The sequence below is a fragment of the Gobius niger genome (assembly GCF_951799975.1).
Source record: "Gobius niger genome assembly, chromosome: 10".
Classification (NCBI taxonomy): domain Eukaryota; kingdom Metazoa; phylum Chordata; class Actinopteri; order Gobiiformes; family Gobiidae; genus Gobius; species Gobius niger.
This window is the reverse complement of record NC_136861.1, coordinates 35,498,455-35,520,402: the sequence shown is the minus strand read 5'-3', so window position 1 is coordinate 35,520,402 and position 21,948 is coordinate 35,498,455. Positions and strand designations below refer to the sequence as shown.

Below are 21,948 nucleotides of genomic sequence, written 5' to 3'. Positions count from 1 at the left end.
TACCAACAACCAATGAGAATCCCCGGTGCCGTCACTTCGACCGATGATGCGAGCCTTCCTGTGAATCGGCGTGTCGGATTCCCCTATTGTACATATTTTTAGAAAGAAACCTACGCACTCACGGGGAGAACATGCAACAACTCCACACAGAAAGGCCCCGTCCAGGTGGGAATCGAACCCGGGACCTTCTGGCTGTGAAGCACGAGCGATAACTACTGCGCCACCGTGCCCGAGTGAAAAAGTGTTTCCAGCGACGCCTGACGCAGACGCAGGCGCAGACGCAGGCGTGCTCCGCTCACAGTTTGGAGTTTGTTGACGAGGCTTGTCTGGACATGTCTGAAAAAACAAATTCCAACACAAACTTCACGTTGGTGTCGTTTCAAAGATAAAGCTGAATCATGACAAAAATGATCCGGATGTGTTCGGAGTAAAACTTATGACTGGAGGCTAGTTTAGGATACTCGATCATTCAATTAAAAGGTGCATTACGCAACTTTTTATGCAGACTTTTTAAGTGTTATGCAGCAGAGTTTATTGGTAAATAAGACACTGCACCCTTGGCGGAAAACACTGCTCTGTCCTCTGCGGGTTCGAGTTCATCCACCGAGAATTTGCTACGTGTCTCTCTAATGGTTAAAAAGAACTCTTTAAAGAACAACTAAACACCAAATCAACTTTTTTTTGCTGATAAACTATCTATATGGGTCATTAACACAGTTATCTACATGTTCTTAAAATTATTTTGACATTTTAGTGCAAACTTGTTCAAAATCCAATTTTTGTGTACAAAACTGCCTGTCCAGCGCCACTCACGTTAGAACAGCACTTACTACATTTGAATTTAGGGGTTGGCTGATGACGTACCATCCTTCGTCACCGTACCATCGTTCGTCATCAAGTCTGCCGCTGTGGTATAAAAGCTGACCCCTCCCCTAAAGGCTCTGTAGCGAGTTGGAGTTGGAACAGAGCGAGCGAGTTTTTTCACAGCGATTATCAGGTTTGCGTTATTAGTATAATACTTAGTCAGTTAGCTTATCTAAATTTAATATAGTTTATCCCTAGTAGTAGGCCTAGTTGTTTTATAGTATTAGTTAGTCTTTAGCTTTATTGTCAGTGTTAGAATAGCTTCCGTTTAGCATAGCCATTAGCATTTAGCTTTAGTTGTATTGTTTAGTGAGCATTAGTGTAGTGTAGTGTTTTGTATAGTTAAATTGTAAGTATGGGGAGGAGGTGTATTGTAGTGGGGTGCTGTAGTTCTACAGGTTTACATGGTGTCCCTGTAGACTTAGAGATTAGGCGCCAGTGGTTGCGCGCAATTGGCTTGGGCGAAGGTGAACTCCCTTTCCGTGCCGGAGTTTGTGATATACATTTTTCGCGGGATTCCTACTCCAACGCAATGGCGTTTGAAATGGGCTTCTCCAAGCAGCGGTTCTTGAAGAGTGAGGCAGTCCCCACCCTGGCTCTCCCCACCCTGGCTCTCCAAACACTGCAGCCACGCCATGCCGGACACTCCTCGGGCCATTTGGAGGTAAAAGTCCAAAAAAAGGATCGATATGTTGTCTGTACATATGTATTTACAGCTTTGATTTGATTTAGGGGTTGAACTTGATAGTTAAAGTTTCTATGTATGTGTTGTTATAATATAGTTACTGCATAGAGCAGTGTAGTAGCCTACATCCGCTAATTTTATCACTGTACCGAGTCCCAGTACACTGACGTGTGCTGTGTACTGGGACTCGGTAGCCTGTTGCTGCGCAAAAGGCTTGTTGTTGGAGCAGCGTGCTGAGCTAATCCTCTTTGGTTATTGTGGTTTGTTGCATACGGTGCAGTGTGTAATGGGGCGTTTTACATCACCACTGATGATCCGCATGTTACACCGCTGTAACGACATGATAACTTTTCTGCCGCTCAGATTCATAATTTAGCTAGTGGCAGCGCGCTAATGCATCAGTCTGCACAACAACAACAACATTACGCTGACATAGTGCGCAACTGTGCATGAGACCGGGTACAAGTTTTACGATGACTATAGCTTTCATATTTCACGATATCAAGCTAACCTAAAAGCTAATGTATAAAGCTAGCGTATGACTAGAAATAACTATGAGGCCAGACCAGACTGACCGGGCTCTGTGCGCGCTCTGCGCTCGTTTTACGCGCCATCGTGGTCAGTGAGGAGAGGGCTGACCACTCCGGGTGGACCGTGCGGCTTTTGGGCGCTCACAGATATCAGCGGTTCAGTCGTGGTGTCTGTTGATCATGCTAATGTCGCCAAGTTTACTGAAACTTATCTGAAGTTCAAAGTCCTATTTGGACTTGCAGCTATTCAAATCTAAGAACCTATTTGAAAGCTTTTAGTCGTCCACTGTAGCCAGACTGAACATGATATCAATTTTGGGTTTGTATGCTATTGGGTAGCTCCAAGAACTATCACCTTATTCAGCATGTATGTGTTTGCGTGTCTTTCATAAGAGTTACACAATATGCATGATCAAATGTTACTGTGTTTTTAGCCAAAACCCACCCGAGAAATTGGCTGTCAGACTGATGCACCCCTTAGCATGCATGAATCTGTCCAGGCCAATTTGAAACCTGCTAGGAGAAGCAAAGGTGATTATTGTCGGGAGCTTTTGCTGATTATTTTGTGTTGTAACTCTTGCGTAGTGCATTATTAACCTTTTTGTTTTGTTTTTTACACAGCCATCCAGGTACAACCTCATTGCAGGAGCATGTCTTCCAATACGGAGACCTTGCTGGAGGTTCAGTTTCCTGAAGCTCCCATGGCAACCTCTACACCGGTCAAAAGACCAAGGTGCGAGGTGTCAGCCTCTGACCCCACCTACCATCTGGATGGAAGTGCGAGCTCCCTGAACTGTACTGGGTAAAATATAAATGAACTTATGGATGTAGCCTATCTTTAAAATATGTCACCTAAGGTTTTCAAGTTTTCTGTCTAAGTTATAATATACATTTTTCAGATATGAAGGTCTACATTTATTTTTGTTGTTGTTATTTTGCCATACAGAACCCCCATACAAGTCCCTCCACATAAACAAAAAAAGTACATCGTTTATGAGGACCAACTGTTGGGGCTATTCCGGAGCTGTCCTGTTTGCACCCGACATTGTATTATCGACACAGTGACAGTTGGCACACTGCTCCGGGTGAAGCAGCAATGTCCTCATTGCGAGTACTTTAACCAGTGGTCCAGCCAGCCACTGGTGAACAACATTCCTGCTGGAAACCTTCAGCTTTGTGCAGCAGTATTGTTTACTGGCTCATCTATTCGTCAGGTTTCAAAGGTAGAGCAATAATATTTTTTATTTTTTTATCATAGTTCCATATCTTTTCAGTTGATGACATGTGTTCACGTTTTATAGTTCCTCAGGGCCTTCAATGTTCAGGGACTGTCTGAGCAGTGCTTTTATAAGCATCAAGCCAAGCTCCTCATCCCAACAGTCAATTGGCAGTGGAAGCTTGAGCAGGATGAACGTGTCATGGAGGCTGTTGCTGGTGGGGCTATGACACTGGGTGGCGATATGCGAGCCGATTCACCTGGTAATTCTTTATCTAAAAGCTTTTGACAGATTTGAATGAAAGTTGGGTTAAGTGTATATTTTGTTATTGTAGGACACTCTGCAAAATACGGGAGCTATACAATGATGAATCTTAAAGCTAACCGGGTAATTGACATTCAGCTTGTTCAGGTAAGTCGCATAACATGTTTCGTTCACAGGACATCACAACATTATTAACAATATTGTGGCTAAAAGTTGTGGCACTATTCAAAATGATGTGCTTTATGGCAGGTTTATTAATACTAATTTACAAATCAATCTGTCAATATATTTGTTGATTTTCAGTTTGGAGATTCCTTTAATTAAAAAAAATGACATCACAACATACTTTGTGACTTGTTACCTATAAAAAATATTATTTGCCCAACAATTACACTGAAGACTGTTTACAATGTAGTGACGTCATTTGAACACAACTAGTTACTTGCTAACATGTAGATTGGAATAAATCTTTTTGCTTTGGCAGAGTAATGAAGTGGGGAACAGTGTCCGTATGGAGAAGGAGGGATTTGTCCGTAGTCTGACAATGCTTGAAGAGAGGGGTGTTGAGGTGCAAGCGATTGTTACGGACCGACACTCAGGCGTCCAGAAGTTTTTACGGGAACAAAGACCGGATATCAATCACTACTTTGATCCTTGGCACATGGGGAAGGGTATGTATTTCAGTAATTGTAAATTGTAATGTGTAGTTTTGTGTGTGTTTCTATTTGTGTACCTCGTTTAAAAAATACATTTAATTTTCTTTGGTGGGGCGTCCCAGGAATTGGAAAAAAAATGGATGAGCTGGGGAAGAAAAGGGGAACAGAGGATGTAACGATGTGGAAAAAAAGCATCGTTAATCATCTGTACTGGTCGGCAACAACGTCCTCCTCAGGTGACGAGGCTGTGGCCAAGTGGACATCTGTGGCCAACCATGTTCAGAATGTCCACATTCACCAAAACCCCCTGTTCCCTCGCTGTATTCACGAGCCTTTGGTTGGGGATCATGCAAGAGTGTGGCTAAAACCAAGTATGTGTAATTACAACTGCTCCTCCCTTAGTCAATATCACATTTATATTAATCGTTTACTCTTGGCATATCAATATGTCCTTTTCTTTGTAGGCACAGCAGCATGTGAGAGGCTAAGTGGTATTGTGTTGGCACCACGTTTTGTAAAAGATGTAGCGAAAATAAGCCCACAATACCACACATCGCACATCGAGGCATTCCATAGCCTGATCATCCGATTCTCTCCCAAAAGTGTGGGCTTCTCATTCAGAGGAATGCTGGCCAGGTAATGAATCCTAAAGGTTCAACAAATGTTCACTTTCAAAGTTATTTTATCTCTTTGAAATGTTTAGAAAAAAATACAGATATTAATGTTCATATGTGATATTTTAGGCTACAGGTCGCTGCTTTGCACTATAATGAAAATGCAAATAGGGCACATGCTGCGACGTCTGTTGGGGAGCTGAGGTATGCCATAGTGTACCCAAAATACAAGAAGGGAGACTACACAGTGAGAGCCATGAAAACCAACCCTACTTCATGTAAGTCATATTTATTTAAACTAACATGAGTGTTGAGGATAAACGTTGATCTTTTTTTTTTTTCCTAGACTACGTTGACAAGCTTATGGAGCTGCTTTTTGAAAGGGTGGTGGAGGATGCCCGTCCTTATCAGGACTACTCTGACAGAGTACCTGTGCCTGAACCACTCTGTGCCAAGTTTGAAAAACCTGAAAAACAGGAGGCTGTAAGCAGGCACAGGTCCAGGTTTGTCCACAGCACGTAAGGTGAGCAACACAACACAAACTTTTACTCTCTGTATTTAAAATACAAATGCCAATATTCCACTTTTACATTAACATTTTTAGTGATGCGCTAGTCCAAAAATGTATGTTGACCTTTTTTGCATTCTGACCTAAATACAGTTGTAATTAATCTGCAACGTTAGTGTTGGTATGTTGGTTAAATGGGCACTAATCACTTTTTTATTCTGTGGCTCCAAATGGAAAAAAGAACAACAAGAACAAGAACCACAAGTTTTTTAGGTAAGAATAAAATGACCTCACTCACTACTTTTACCCTTGGCACATTGGAGGGGGTATGCATTTTTTTTGTAAATGCTGCCATAGTATGGTTATTGTACAGTTGTCTTATATTACTTAATGTATTGCTCATGTTCCAGTTGGTAAAAGAAGAGACTCTGCTATTATGTTGGCTCCGTGGTTCTGAAGGATGTTGAGAAAAAGCCATAACATTCAAAATATCCCCCAAAACTGGGCTCCTCGTCGGAAAGAATGTTGGCCAGGTAGTGAGTAAAAGATTTTGTGTAATTTGTAAATTTTACTTTAATATTTAAAAATGATGTTACAACATTTTGTGTTTGTCATTTTTAGGTCAAAATTGTGATACTGCAACAGAAATCCATGGTCACACACTGCACATGCTTGGGAGCTGAGGTACTCCATCGATTTCCCAAAGTTCAAACATGGCCAGTGCACACTGTGAACCGGGAAGACCAAGTCTATCATACTGTAAATGGCACATTTTGGGGGGGGGGGTATGTTGCTTGAGTGACAAAACAATCTTGCTTTGCTTACAGTCAAGCTGATGGCACTGCACAAACGAGGATGTGAGCAACGTAGGTCATGATTCTTCAAGAGCTCATAAGGTGGGAAATGTTAGAAGTTTGACAAAAAATGTACTGTACAGCAAGACCTTCCAGAATGAAATTATGTGTTGTCTTACATATGTTGCATGACAATATTACTTACTACATAATTTAGATGACTGTATTATTAAAATTAATACATTTGGGATTTTTTTTCTTTTATTTTCTCTCTCTCCCAGATTTATCTGGCATAGTCTATGGCAATGAGGACCAACAGTGTTTCAGAAGCAAAAGATGTCAGCCAAGTGCTGCCGCAAACCATGAACTAAAATCTCATGTGTGGTCACAGGTATCTCCAGTGTAGATTTGCTGCATCCCACATAACAATAGGTGGCGTTCACAATTCAGAATTCTATTTCAGTTGGAGGGCAGGTGCTAATACAACTCTATGGGAGAGAAACAGTTTTTGAAAGAAATTCCCAAAATTGTAGTATCCAAATGTTTTCCCTGATAATTTTTTAATAGCCATTGGATTCACAAACCTGCCACATTATTTTCATGGCTGCAAGTCCTTTCTACTGACCAACATCACACTCATGTTTTTGAATTTTGTCACCACTTTTGGATGCCTTTATGAGGAAATAATTAGACCATAGTTCATATGTGCTGGAAGAGACGACTTAGAACTTTGTGGCAGTTTTTGTTTCATGTGACTGTGTGGGAATTACTGAAAAATTAGCAATAAAATAGTTGCCCTTCCGTCTCAATTTTAAACTATGGGCTCTTTAGAATGTTGTGATGTCACGTGAACGCAGCCTATTGTAACAAAACTGGTAGTCTAGGAGTATAATTTTAATTCATTGTCTCCCACTCTCAAACACTCCATTCATCCTGGCCTATTGTACATGTTTTTAGTGGTGAAGTATAAGTGCTAACCAATGCGCCGCTCAGTGCAATCTATTAGCCTGTCTTGTAGTTCCGAGTTTACACCACCAGATGGGGAAATATTTTTCAGTATTGATTGGCAAACTAACTATATAATATGTGTAATATTTATTTCTAGACAATGCTTCAAACTCACAACAACTGTCTTGAAAAATTGTGCAGACACAAACATAGCATTGCATCTTTTAGATATGTAATTTTATTTTATTTGTTGTCCATGTAGAGTCCGGTGGAACTCACCTCTGGCTACATTTTTATTTGGCTCTGCCTTTCACCTTTCTTGAAATGGACTCATAGACCGGTAACCAACCACATATATAACAATGTAGTGTGGTCATTCAATCCATCATGAACATGTAATTCAGATGTATCAAGTTTTGATTCATAGTGTGCAGGATGACTTTGATTACTCTGATTGCCTCCGCTGTTTATGCTGTGGACTGTTGGAATAGGAGACCAGGGCAACACAAAGCTCCTTCATGGATCCATCAGAGGATCTTCATCGACACTGCTGTCAGACTTACAGGAACTACGTGCAGTACATTCTGTATTTACACATACATGCCATCAGTGTCACTGTATCAGCTACAGTCACCTTCACTATGACTGTCATTTGTAAGTTGTTTTATTTTTTCATTTTTTTTTTGTCTATTCAAGTTATATAAACTATTGTTTTGCTTTGTTTGTTAATGTTTTATTCATTGTACATAAAGGACTTTTATTCTAAGTACCTGTTTTAAAATTTACTTTCACTGACTGCTCAAAAAAGTGTGAATATTTGTAGAGGTGCAGCCTGTCTTACAAAAGCTGTCTGCATAGATATTGAGAGTAAAAGTGAATCATAAAAGCATGATTTCAAATTTAAATTGGAATTTAATAAAACAAAAATATAATGTTGAACAAATGAACAAAACATAAAATAAACTAAAACTCCAGTGGAGGGAGAAACCCAATGTACTCCCCATCTTCAGGGAACTCCTGGCGGATCCTGCTCACGGCGCAGGAGGGGATGACCACACGTATGTGCTCACCCAAATACCCCCAGCACCACCGGACTAAATTTCTGTAGGCCAGGTGCCTATAAGAGCTGAAAGAAAGGTGGTGCATGCGTTTTAAACAAAGTCACAAATTACTGAATAGATACTATAATCTACCTATAAACTAACCTGTTCACCATTGACTCGGGCATGTCTCCAAACAGTTGTACGTATGTGGCGTACACTGCCTGGAGAACATACGGGTTGAGAGCCACTGGCTCAAATCCGGGGTGCTGGGTAATGCAGGTGTCCACACCCACCTGCTGACATCTGCGCATTACCTATGACAGCCATCATGTCAGTCATAATTTGAATAATGAAGTAGTGCAGTCAAAAGGTTTGAGTGTGTTAATTGCGTGTTTTGTGCACATTACTTAACATATTTGTATAATTATGTTGGGGTATAATTTCTATCAAAAATACCTTCGGGGTCTCCCTACAGCATACATTTTCTCGTGGAGACAAGAAGGTGCAGTGGCCGCAGGTGCACCTATTGAGGCAGAGTCAACAATATTATAACTATATTATAACACAATATATAGTCTTAGGTCTGACTGGGGTCATTAATTACATTTACAGTGGTTAAATTTGACAAAAAGGCCAAGCAAAGGGCCGCAACATAAGGAGTTTGTTTATGATTATATGAGAATGTGTTATATTATTGCTCCCCCTGTGTCAAAGATTCGATTCAGCAGGTTAGCATTTGGAATACGGATCCCTACAGGATTGCTCTTCAAGACCTGTGACCTACATGCAGAATGTACTTTTTATGCAACTATACCATTGGGAAACCGGCCCCATTCGGTGGCACTCTGCTGCCTCTGCCGCCTCCGCTAGCTCCGTAGCCTCGGCTCCCCCGGTGGCGCCGGCTAGCTCGCGAGCTAGCGGCTCAAACTGATAGGGCTGAGGGCCTGTGTCGGCCTCCGCCGCTCCCTCGTCTCTCTCAGCCTCCGGAGAGGAAGGTGGAGAAAAGTCCTCCACCTCCCAAGACCGATCGGTCGCAAACGAGCTAGCGTCGCTGTGGTCACTCATTTTTATTTATTTTTCCAGTGAATGCCAAGGCCACTGTCAATCACAGCCTAGACCCGCCCAACATTCACCCCCCCGCCTGTCCCCTTTAGTCCTCCAGGCTACGCCCCTTTTGGAGGGAGATTTGAACAGAGAATGTGAGTGACGTAAGCCTCAAGTAGCGGGGGTGAGAATCTCTTTAAGGAAAGACAAACAAAAACGATGTGTTTCGGTATTGCCAAAATCCAAAGCATTCAACCCCTTAACTCCCACCTGAACCGAGCACTTTTTCTCCAGCTTTACCCCAATCTGAAAGCTTCTGGAAAAAAGGTGTGAAAATAGCGACAAAACTGAGACGAAAACAAGGATGAAAATGTGAAAAAAGTGAGAAAAAACTGATGAAAAAGTGACAAAAAATGGACGAAAAATGACAAAAAAGTGAGAAAAATTTGACGAAAAATTGAGGAAAAAATGGACAAAAAAGTGATACGAATTTGACGAAAAAGTCACGAAAATTTGACAAAAATGAGACGACTGCCCAACAAAAAAAGTGATGAAAAAAAAATCTGATAATGTGAGGAAAAAGATCAATTTAGTTTTGTAGGTCTTAGCTTTCAAATGAGGCGTTACACTGGCCTACAGGATTTGGGTAAAGCTGCACTGGAGAAAATGCTGCTAGATTTAAGGGAGATTTTTTCTTTTTTTTTTTAAAGTGATAGTCTTGAATTTGTACATGTTTTAAACTTCTTTATAAAATGTGCCAAATCAACCTCCTGGTCTTGTCTTCTGATGTAAAGTAAGTAATAATTAACATATATATTATATATATATTTTTTTTTCTTCTTCTTCCCAGATCTAAGCAACTAATCAGAGTCTAGTATCCTCCTGCGTTGACCAATGAGACGAACTTTCCCTGTGAACCGGCCTGACAGGTCCAATCAGGAGGGAGGGGGAGGAGCTTGATCGTTTACTTTTGAAAATTCTATTCCTGCTCTCCTCATTTTGCAAACTTACAGACTACAACTTCAGTCTAATTGTGATTTCTCTGGCAATTAGTCAGTTCGCAACTACATTTTTCAATTTTTATATATTAAAATTAAATTAAAATTAACCTTTCAATCATTTTCAGAGGAAATACATAACTGAAGCCTTGGTTTGCAATTTGCTCAATCCCCGTAGTCAGTTGATGAACGATATTTGACTTCCACATTCCACCCGTGACTCCGGCTTGAGTCAGAGGTTCCCCAGCTCCGGCTCACGCTCTGCTCGGTGACGATGGCACCACAATTCAAGGAACCCGCTTCCTCTGACTCCTCCACGCTCAATCCCCTCCACCGCCACGGCCCAAACCGGCGTCTGCCTTCACGCGCTGCCGGACGTGGAAAAATGAGTCACTCAGCAACACCTCGTAACACTTTCGAAGTCGTCGCGTGCCAATTTGTGATGCTGAGTGAGAGGTTTAGCTCCGTGTTAGCATACGCGGCTCGTGTTCAAATCAAGTTTACACAGCCTGCTTTGTGACACCCGACACCGCTAGTCAAATACGGCTCCGGCAGAGGTAGGCACGAGCCGGCAAACCAAGCTGCGTGTGGTAGAGGAACTGGAGGAAAAAATTATAAACAACTATTTCTATTGCATTCGGATTAGCGGCGATAGCCTGTGTTCAATTCAATTCAGTTCGAGTAAATCTTTCAACAAAAATATTTTCTTTCTAAAGGCAAGTAATGCTGCTGCTTTAAGGCGGGTTAGTGCTAGATGGTCTGCTCCGGAGGGACAGTCTGCTGTGAAAACGTGAGATATCATGACACAAATTAAGGTTAGGGCCAGGGGAGTGGTTTAACCTCTTAACTCCCGCCTGAACCGAGAGGAGCTTTTTCCTCACGTCATCAGATCAGCCAACATTTTTTTGTTGGGTGTTCAACTCATTTTTGTAACTTTTTTGTAATTTTTTTTTATCAAATTTTTGTCATTTTTTCGTCAATTTTTCGTCAATTTTTGTCACTTTTTTTTCATTTTTTCGTCAATTTTTCGTCACATTTTTCGTCAATTTTTTTATCACATTTTCGTCAATTTTTCATCAATTTTTCATCCATTTTTTCATCAATTTTTCGTCAATTTTTTGTCAATTTTTCGTCATTTTTTTCAATTTTTTGTCACATTTTTGTCAATTTTTCGTCACATTTTTCGTCAATTTTTCGTCACATTTTTTGTCTTTTTTTTCTTCAATTTTTTATCACATTTTTGTCATTTTTTTGTCAATTTTTAATCAATTTTTTGTCATTTTTTCGTCAATTTTTTGTCACATTTCCATCATTGTTTTATTGTTATTTTCACTGCTTTCTTCCCAGAAGCTTTTGGATTGGGGTAAAGCCAAACTGGAGAAAATGTGCTCGGTTCAGGTGGGAGTTAAGGGGTTAACTTTAAGGATTAGGATTATTTGTATTTTTAGACAAACCAACTCATAGATCTACACAAACTCACAGCAGACCGTCCCTCCGGAGCAGACGATCTAGCACTAACCTTTAAGGCGAGCTTAATGACCATGTGTTTTACAGTGTCATCTCAGTCACAGCCTTTCATATTACACTGAAAAAATATAATTGTGAATGAATTTTTTATTTTTTGTTGCACTGACCATCATAGACAGCGGATAGCTCCTCAATGCTTGTGCTTTATTCATTTATGTATTTTTATTTAACAATAGTATTGAGATGGTACTTATTACTGCAGCTAAATGTTGTCTTTTCTCCTTTACTTCAGCTCCGTGTGGATTTTCTCGTGTGTTTATAGTAACTTATCCAGTAGCTATAGTGTTTTGATTGTTTTGCTGCAGCTCATTTTCAATATAAACATGCTGTATGTCTTTATTTTGGATTTTCTGAGGACTTTTTAGTCGCTGGGTTAGTTTTTTCAGATGAACAAACCCCTGGGAAGAAAATGGAGTAAGAATTGCCAAAACTGTTAGCGGCTAGTTTAGCAACATTAGCCTGTATCTTGTAAACAATGCAGACTCCACGCTACAGCGCTAACATCACTTAGCTCTGGTTAAATCCAGCTCAGACTCTGGTTTAGGGAGTGTCGTCTGTAATAAAGTCCGCTCGATGTGGAATATTGGATTTACACTAAACTATTCTCCAGTTTGTTGCTATACTGGTATCGGTGCATCCCGAGCCTTAACCAAGTGCATTTCCTCCAGTTTGGCTTTACCCAAATGTAAAAGCTTCCTGACAGTGTAACGACTCATTTGAAAGCCAAGACCTACAAAAATGATGATAAAAAATTCATCTTTTTGTCACTTTATGGCTTTTTCACTTTTGAGTTGCTCTTTTTTTGGCCTTTGTGTTGCTTTTCGTCAAATTTTTGTCACTTTTCTGCTGCTCTTTCGTTGCATTTTCATCCTGGTTTTCGTCTCATTTTTGTTGCTATTTTGACATTTTTTACGAGAAGTTTTTAGATTTGGGTTTATGGAAACTAGAGAAAATGTGCAACATTTTTAGTCTTAATGAAAACAAATGAATTGATCCATTTTCCGACACTGATTCAGGACGTGTTTTTAGTTTCGATTCTTAACTTGGAATGTGATCACTGATATTATGCAGTCGTTCTAGCCAAACGGGTCCACCGTAATACGGCTCATGAAGTTGTCACTGTTATGACAACGCATGTCAAAATATTCTGTAGTTTGAGTTTTTCAGAGAGCTTTTTTTTTATGTGTATTGCAACACTCCTGAAGCCCAAATGTTCCCTGTTGGAATTGTTCCCATGTTTCCCAACTCTTATGTAAGCGGCGCTCATGCCGTTCCTTGGAGGCAGGGAAAAAGCCAGTTTGGGGAGTTTCGACTTGACTTCCTTGACGTGTTGAGGCGGGTATTTGGACTTGTGTGTTACGTGCGAGAGAGAGAGAGAGAGAGAGAGAGAGACAGAGACAGAGAGAGAGAGGCATCCCTGGCCGACACAGGGAGGATCTTGGGGCCATAATGTTGCTTCAGTGTTCTGCAGCTGCTCACAATAACAGCTTTGACCCACAGTGCACCTAAACAAAGATGGACTCATTTTTTTAATCCGTGTTGTCAACATTATCATTTGGTCTTTCCGATTATTTGAGGGTGAAATGTCCCATTGTCAGCAGTCTTAGGTCTGTACAATAATATAACACAGAAAGGTAATATTCATAGCCTGCGAAATTTGACAAATAGCAATAGTGAGAGGGGTTGGGTTCAGTTAGGGCTGGGTTCCGTTAAACGGTACTTATTTGGTGCCGACTGAAAAGCTCCGGTAGGGGAGGGTACCAACAAACTTTATTTTTTGGTGCTAATTTTCAGTACTTTTTCTCTTCAGACGTCGATAAATGATCCACAGTCTAAAAAGTCTAAAAAAAAGCCTGAACTCATGATCAGCTACAGCACAAATGCAGATGTTTACTTAAAGTGGAGCAAAGCTGTAACTCACTAGCACTTTAGTCATTATCAGAGACGGCAGAGTCGCGGTCTGAGGGAGAACTAAACCCCTAAACTTTTTAAAAACCAGGACTAAATAAGAAACTAGAGCTCTCTGACAAAGTGAAAAGCAGTGACAACAAGAAACACATGGGCTTTACCTTTAGCCCCACAGAGCCTGAAGTTACTGCTGCTGTTACTAAACTCCAGCTGCACCGGAGGAGGAGAACAAAGATTGTTTGTGAAAAACTGAATTTTTTGAACAGTTTTGGTAAATTATTAACAGAGCGAGCACTCACTAACAGATACTTGACGTGTAGTGTGTTTAGAAAAGTTTATCTGAAATAAAACGGAGCCTGATCTGTCTCTGCAGCTCAGGAGGTGATAATGTCCTTTCTCTCTTTTTATCACTGCTTAAGTGGGAATTCTGCTCAAAAAATGAACCTACATGTGACGCTGCTGCTCCTGTTTTCTTTTTGTTGTGCTGTTTTGGGATTTTCTCCTGAATGATACTGTTCATACACATTCATTTAATTCAATTGAAATAACATGGGTATCGAAAAAAAGCACCGTTAGGCACCGGTACCGAAAAGCAGGTATCGGAGGGAAAAAAAACAACAACTGGTGCCCAGCCCTAGGTATGGTTACATTTTTTCCTGATACCAATACTTTAATGATTCTTGGTTTCCGATATCTGAACGATCTGCACATTTACAATGTCGGGTTCAGCTCCAATGTCAAAAAATGTGGGCGAGAATTGGGATAAATTAAATTTTGCTTTTTTTACAATTCTGGCATAATTTGGGGGAAAAATTGAAAAAATGGGGTGAAAGAGAAAATATTAGTCAGAAAAATGTAACATAATCCTTTATTGATCTCACAATGGAGAAACTCAGCTCACTAATTAGTAAAAAGTGGAATATAAACCGTAAACCAATCCAAGAATCATATGCATTTCAAAGCATGTTTGTAGACGTTCAAACTATTGGGTTAGCAAATACTGCACTTCCTATATAGCAGCGGTGCATGTGACCTGCAGAAGTTGTAGCCTTGAAAACAAAGCAGACGATTCTCTGCGCAGCATTAAGTAAAAAACAAAAGTGGGGGCGTTGTTTGGAGACAAACCAAAGAAACTGTTATGTTTCACTTGTTGATTTGAGTTGGTTCCCACTCCGATCTGAATTACAACTGGGCTCCACGTTGCTCTGGTGAGAAGTGTCCGTGAGTAGTGTGTTCCTGGCAGCTGTTTGCACACAGTGTGGCGGTGATTAAGCGTTGCGTCACAGCGGAGCAGCCAGTCAGATGGAGAGACAGCGTGTGGTTATGCAACGCTCTCAGCAGCTCACACACACACACACTCTACCCCCCCTGTTCTACTACAGGGCCTGCTGTTGTAGATCTCAACACGGATCTGCAACAGGCTTTATCTGAGCGGCAACAACATGTACTCCACAAACATGGGGATGAGCGATTAGGGAGAGAGCGGGCATGGACAAGTATTAGCAATTTGGCTTCAGTTCGGGTCGGTTCACAGAGCTTTAAACAGGGACATCGGCAGAACAACAATCTCATGCATTTCAGAGCATGTTTGTAGAGGGCAATAATACAGGGTTAGCCGGTTTTACACACAATAAGACCCCGAGGATGGAGACAGAGTGTTTTTAGGTTTGCAGGAGACATGATATTAATGAATAGAATTGATCAATTCGAGCAATAAATCTTGCAACTTGTGGCCAAACAACCACATTTTGACAAACTGAAAACGACGTGCCAACACCTTACATTCATGTTTGAATACATGGGAACTTGTGGTCGAGCAGCTGACTAATCGCTTTTAAAAAACAGCAAACCTCTACAAAAATGACGAACACTGACAGATGTTAGAGAGGATTTCAAACTTGCAGTTGTGTAACAACTTATTCCATTGCCAAGTCGATTACATCAATGTTAATCAATGATTGCTCTGAAAAATAGTCATTTGCATATCGTGTTTTCTTCACCGATGGACAAAACATTATGAAAGTATGTGTTCATGAGCATCAACTCTAATGCAGCTATTATAAAAGAGATTTCAAGTGTTCACTTTCAGTGTATTGCGATCATTTGTTTGGGTGTAAGTACAGCACATTTCATAAACATTAACATTCTGTAGCGCACTTGGATATTTGGAACGACGGTAACGGAGTGACGGGGTGGACTGGTCAGGATTTTGACTGGCTGGACTGCCCTCTGCTGGCAGCATCTCTGAATACAAGCTTTCACTTTAAGCTAGCAACATGCCAACGCATCAATGACACCGTGATGACCACACTTGAGCGCTAAACTGCTCCGAATGGGCTTGTTGATGGATTGCGGGCTGTAAAAACCTGTTTTATGTTCCATCTATGATACAATAAAATCCAGGAAACGCTGATCGGAGCGTTTCAGCAGTAGAAGAAGAAACGACCAAAGACCAAAACTGTAAAAATAAAAGCGTGATACCTCTGCAGCGCGGTATGTTAGTGCAAGGAACGTTTTAACATGGCTCATGGCGAGTCTCCTTTAAAGGAATAGTTCACCGTTTTTCCATGCTGAGATATGTTCTTACCTGAGCTTAGACGAGTTGATACGTACCTGTCTGGTCTTTGTGCCCGTGGAAGAGCGTGGTTGCCTCTAACTTCACCCCGTTTGGAGCTATAGGAATATACTGGGAGAGGCCGATGCTAAAAACATCTTTGATCTTTTTGCATGACTGACGGCACACAGTTCTTCCATACCGTGATACGTTCTTACCTAAGGTGAGACGAGTTGATGCGTACCTGTCCGGTATTTGCGCGTGCCCGTGGAAGAGCGTGGTAGCTTCCAACTTCACCCCCGTTTGGAGCTGTAGGAATGCACTGGGAGAGGCCAAATGCTAACAACATCTTGCGTCTTTTTTGCGCGACTGAGGGCACGCACAAAGACCAGACAGGTACGCATCAACTCGTCTAAGCTCAGGTAAGAACATATCTCAGTGTGGAAAAAACTGGTGAACTATTCCTTTAACGCAAGCGCCGAAGCATCGCAAAAAGATAGAGCTGCAACTGCACTAGGGCTGCACGATATTGAAGTGACTTGCGATATGCGATACTGCTGTGCAATGACGCGATAACGATGTTTTTGCGATATTTCAACTTAACATTTTTCAGCAAATTGCGTCAAAAGAAGACTTAAAAAACACCCCATCAGGACCAAAACAAGGGTAGAATTTAACAAAGCAACTAAAACGGAACTTTTACACATGGCTTCAATGCATTGTTTGAGTTAAAAATGGGTGGATCTCAGTCAGATGACGGCTATGGTGATGTCGCGATATATTGTGGCTTCTCGCGATACGGATATTGCATCAGCTGATATCGCGATACGATATTTTTCGCGATATATTGTGCAGCCCTAAACTGCACAGTGTTGGTTAAGAGCTAAAATGTCTAACTGCCAGGGACCTCTACTCGAGAGTAGCCGCCGGTGTCCGTGTCGCGATGAAAGCCACGACATTAAGTAAAAATGCCTCATGAATTATCGATGCCCCAGCCCATTGTTGCGCTGGTGACTAATTCTTAAGCCTGGAAATGCGATCAGCTGTTTCGACCTCTGTTGCCAGGACCTACAGAGACATTACTCAAAAAAGAAAAGGGGCGCTTGGGCTGTACGCTGCTGTAATGGCATAAGGAAAGTAATTGAGCAACATTAGCCAATCCGCCATAGTACAAAATGTTCAATGCTACTTACTCGTGGCTTTCTCCAGAGACACAACACACAAAATATGACCAAATTGCCAGGGGATGAAGGCCCTACGCTGGTGTGACCATAAAGACCAAGATTTATTTATGAACATTTCTAAAGCTTCTCTTCAGTCTTAGCTTACTGACAGCAGAATTGTCAAAACAGGTCGGTACTTGTGCCGACTGCAGTTCTTCGTGAAGGATCTCGGTTGACATTACAGATACATTAGGTTAATCCGTTCAGGTTATTTACTGGCTGAAAAATACAAGAAAATAATACTCGACTCCGCTCGATTCACTGTTTAAAGAAAATGGGAAAAATAAACCTTGATAGAAGGTAACACGGGTCACACATTAGGACTGTAGTTCCAGTTTTACGGCAAACATTAGTTATTGATAAGATAAGTTTCAAAAAAGCCAGTGACTGTTTGCTCAAAGCTGTTTGACGAGATAAAGGCGTTCAGCAAATTTGAATATTACCCAGTACAGTGTGTTATCTAGTATGTCGTCAGTTCAAAGTCTTATACACAGCTTTTGATACGTGGACTTTGGCATTTCTGTATTTTATAGCCAATGTTTGTGTAGCAACTGTCACGGTGTGTGCATATATTTTTTTTAATCTCCGTTTTCACAGCGTTAGCCTCGAAGCTAGCATCCAGCTAAAGCGGCTAATCCTAAACACAGAAGAACAGTTCAAAGTCTTATACACAGCTTTTGATACGTGGACTTTGGCATTTCTGTATTTTATCGCCAATGTTTGTGTAGCCAACTGTCACGGTGTGTGCGTATATTTTTTTGTTTAATCTCCGCTTTCACAGCGTTAGCCTCGAAGCTAGCATCCAGCTAAAGCGGCTAAGCCTAAACACAGAAGAACAGCTGATTGACTGAAGCTGCTTTTGGAAAACCCCGGAAAAGCCACCGCTACGATTATACCCAAGGGCAGCAAGGCGACGGGAAATAACTCTTAAGACACGATGACAGCTTTCGTAAAATTAAACATACCCAAATAGATGTCTCCAAACGATCCGCTTCCAATTTTTCTGCCCAGTCTGTATCGGTTTCCTACCCTCAACTCCATGGTCGGCGATCTGTGGACGGCTAGCAAGCGCGCTCGCTAGCTTCAAAAATCACCAAAAAATGAATTTCCTGAAAGCTGAGTCTTTAGAATCCGACCGGGCGAAACAAAACTGGCCTTAAAATCCCCTCAAATGCAAAATACGATGTCTTCTTTGCGATGTCTCCGGGGGTAGTCGGCTCCCACTATCTTTCGCCACTTGTTTTAAAATGATAATAACGTCATATCGCCACAATACGGGGTTTGTTGGAAAGCTTGAAAGGTGCACTTTATGCTCTGGGTAGTTATAAAGTCCAAAAAGCTGAAATGTCCGAGGATGAAGATGGATTTTGAAGCGATAGCCTGTGGGATTGGTACGTTCCTGTTGCACTTTGAGGGTATCTGCTCTCTGCCTTGTTCGGCTCTGTTCGACGAGTCTGACATAACTTCCGGGTTGGGGGAGGGGGCGGGGCGACCAGAGGCTGTTTCAGAGCAGAGATCGCAACATAACAACGAACTCACACAAAAAAAAGAATAAGCTGTTTGAGATTGACAAAAAATGGACAAAATAATGAGCAAAAAATTACAAAAATGTGATAAAAATGTGACAAAAAAAATGGCAAAAATGTGACAAGAAAATTACAAAAATGTGATAAAAAATGGACAAAAAAGGGACGAAAAATAGATGAAAAAGTGGCAAAAATGTGATAAAAATTTGATAAAAATTTGACAAAAAAATTGCAAAAATGTGATGAAAATGTGATAAAAATTTGACAAAAAAATTACTAAAATGTGACAAAAATGTGATGAAAATGTGATAAAAATTTGACCAAAAAAATGGCAAAAATGTGACAAAAAATTTTACAAAAATGTGACCAAAGAATGACAAAAAAGTGACAAAACTGATGGAAAAAAAAATGTGATGACGTGAGGAAAAAAGATCCTCTCGGTTCAGGCGGGAGTTAAGAGGTTAAATTAGCCTTTAGCTTCAAGACAAACTCACTGATCCTCACAAACATAAACGTCTCCTCTATGGAAATATTTCTACCAGGAACTCACTGGTCTGAGCTAATCTTAATGGAAATGAATACGAACAGGAAGTACTAGCGCCCACAGCTTCAGCTCAGAGGAACTAGCGTAGCCACATTGTGCAACAAGGTTAGTGCTAGATCGTATGCTCCGGAGGGACGGTCTGCTGTGATTTTGTATAGATCTATGAGTTGGTTTGTCTAAAATTACAAATAATCCTAATCCTAACCCTAATCCTTAAAGTTAACTCCTTAACTCCCACCTGAACCAAGCACAGTTTCTCCAGTTTGGCTTTACCCCAATCCAAAAGCTTCTGGAAAAAAGCTGTGAAAATAGCAACAAAACTGAGACAAAAACAATGATGGAAATGTGACAAAAAAAGTGACGAAAAATTGATGAAAAAGTGGCAAAAGTGTCACAAAAATGTCACACAAAAAAAGATAAATAATTGACCAAAAAAATGATGAAAAAAATGATGAAAAAAATGATGAAAAAAATGATGAAAAAAATGATGAAAAAAATGATGAAAAAAATGATGAAAAAAATGATGAAAAAATTTCCAAAAAATTGATTTAAAAAATGACAATAATGTGATAAAAAAGTGACAAAAAAGTGACGAAAAATTGATGAAAAAGTGGCAAAAATGTGACAAAAATGTGACAGAAAATTGATTCAAAATTGACGAAAAATTTACAAAAATGTGACAAAATGTGACAAAAAAATGACAAAAATGAGTTGAATACCCAACAAAAAATGTTGGGAAAAAAAATGTGATGACGTGAGGAAAAAGATCCTCTCGGTTCAGGCGGGAGTTAAGAGGTTAACCATTTCCCTGGCCCTAACCTTAATTTGTGTCATGATATCTCACGTTTTCACAGCAGACTGTCCCTCCGGAGCAGACCATCTAGCACTAACCGTGCAACAAGCCTATATGCTTTGTATTTTAAAGGCCTTTCCGGGTTTGTTCTGTCCTCCTTTAGTATAATGTAAATTCCGATATTTGTGGGAAATACTGTGCGTTTCATTATTTTGCATTTCTGCGAAAGTGACCCTGACAGTTGTGAAACGTGCGTACACACTTGTCTCTGTGAAGAGTTGGGATGCTATAAAAGTGTTGGAAAGTTGGGAGTGACTTTGAACCACAACTAACAATGTCATTTACTTACTCCTGCTTTCATTGTTTGTAATAAAGAAAAAACAACAACAACAACACAGATATAGGGCCTTCAACTCTGTTCATTGTTGACATGGTGCTCCGCCTCATGAGCCTTTGGACAACAGTGATTGGCTTCAGGATACAGAAGAAAACACTACTTGAGTAGAGGCTCAAAACCACAGTTCAAAATGTCGCATGGTTTATTGTTGATTTATATTTTTCTGATTATATTTATGTATATTGTATGTATATATTTTTTAGTAATGATTTACGAGGCAAATAGCATATTATAACCTCCAATATGGTCCCAAAAACAAAGCAGGAAGACTATTTTTTTGCTAAGAATCATGTTTGTCTGGAGGTGATCTCTTTGGTGATATATTCTCTGAGTTTACGGACAACAAAAGCAAACTGGTCCCTTTGTCCGCTGCCCTTCTCCCTATCGCCCTTTGACTTGAATATTTTGTTTCGGGAACAGTGACGCGTGACTCACATTTAATCATGTTAACTTTTATTAATTAACTTTTGATCATATATTATCGGGGGGAAAAATATCATTTGATAAGCATCTAACATTGTTTGAATGCATGAGATATCTGTCACCACTTTGCAACTAGGGATTCATTATTCAAGTTATTCAAGTAGATTAAAGCAGAACTGATTATTGTCATTATTGTGGGAATCGGCTTGTTGCACAATGTAGCTACGCTAGTTCCTCTGAGCTGAAGCTGTGGGCGCTAGTACTTCCTGTTCGTGTTAATTTCCATTAAGATGAGCTCAGACCAGTGAGTTCCTGGTAGAAATATTTCCATAGAGGAGACGTTTATGTTTGTGAGGATCAGGGAGTTTGTCTTGAAGCTAAAGGCTAATTTAACCTCTTAACTCCCGCCTGAACCGAGAGGATCTTTTTTCCTCACGTCATCAGATTTTTTTCCATCATTTTTGTCATTTTTTGGTCACATTTTTTTGTTTGTTTTTCATTTTTTCGTCCATTTTTTATCACATTTTTGCCACTTTTTCATAAATTTTTCGTCCTTTTTTTGTCAATTTTTTATCACATTTTTGTCACATTTTTTTTTTTTTTTTTCATCAATTTTTTATCACATTTTTGTCATTTTTTTGTCAAATTTTAATCAAATTTTTGGCACATTTTTGTATTTTTTGGTCACATTTTTGTCATTTTTCATCAATTTTTTGTCAATTTCTTGTGACATTTTTGCCACTTTTTCATCCATTTTTCGTCCCTTTTTTGTCAAATTTTTATCACATTTTTGTCATTTTTTTGTCAAATTTTTATCACATTTTTGGCACATTTTTGTATTTTTTGGTCATTTTTTGGTCACATTTTTGTCATTTTTGTCACTTTTTG

General features: G+C 40.2%; 1 protein-coding gene and 1 long non-coding RNA gene across 2 annotated transcripts in view; one reads left to right on the top strand and one right to left on the bottom strand.

The window, feature by feature from the left end:
• Positions 1 to 18,815, bottom strand: part of csnk1da (casein kinase 1, delta a) — a 32,437-nt gene extending 13,622 nt beyond the window's left edge. Inside the window, exon 1 of the mRNA XM_079565350.1 lies at positions 18,343 to 18,815. Within this exon, the coding sequence (XP_079421476.1) occupies positions 18,343 to 18,418 (76 nt within the window). The 5' untranslated portion in view covers positions 18,419 to 18,815. The remainder of the gene's footprint in view (positions 1 to 18,342) is intronic.
• Positions 4,680 to 5,398, top strand: LOC306969093. The gene is made up of 3 exons (XR_013793303.1): positions 4,680 to 4,852; positions 4,960 to 5,108; positions 5,177 to 5,398. It is a non-coding gene; the product is annotated as an uncharacterized lncRNA (long non-coding RNA).
• Positions 18,816 to 21,948: the final 3,133 nt, after the last annotated feature.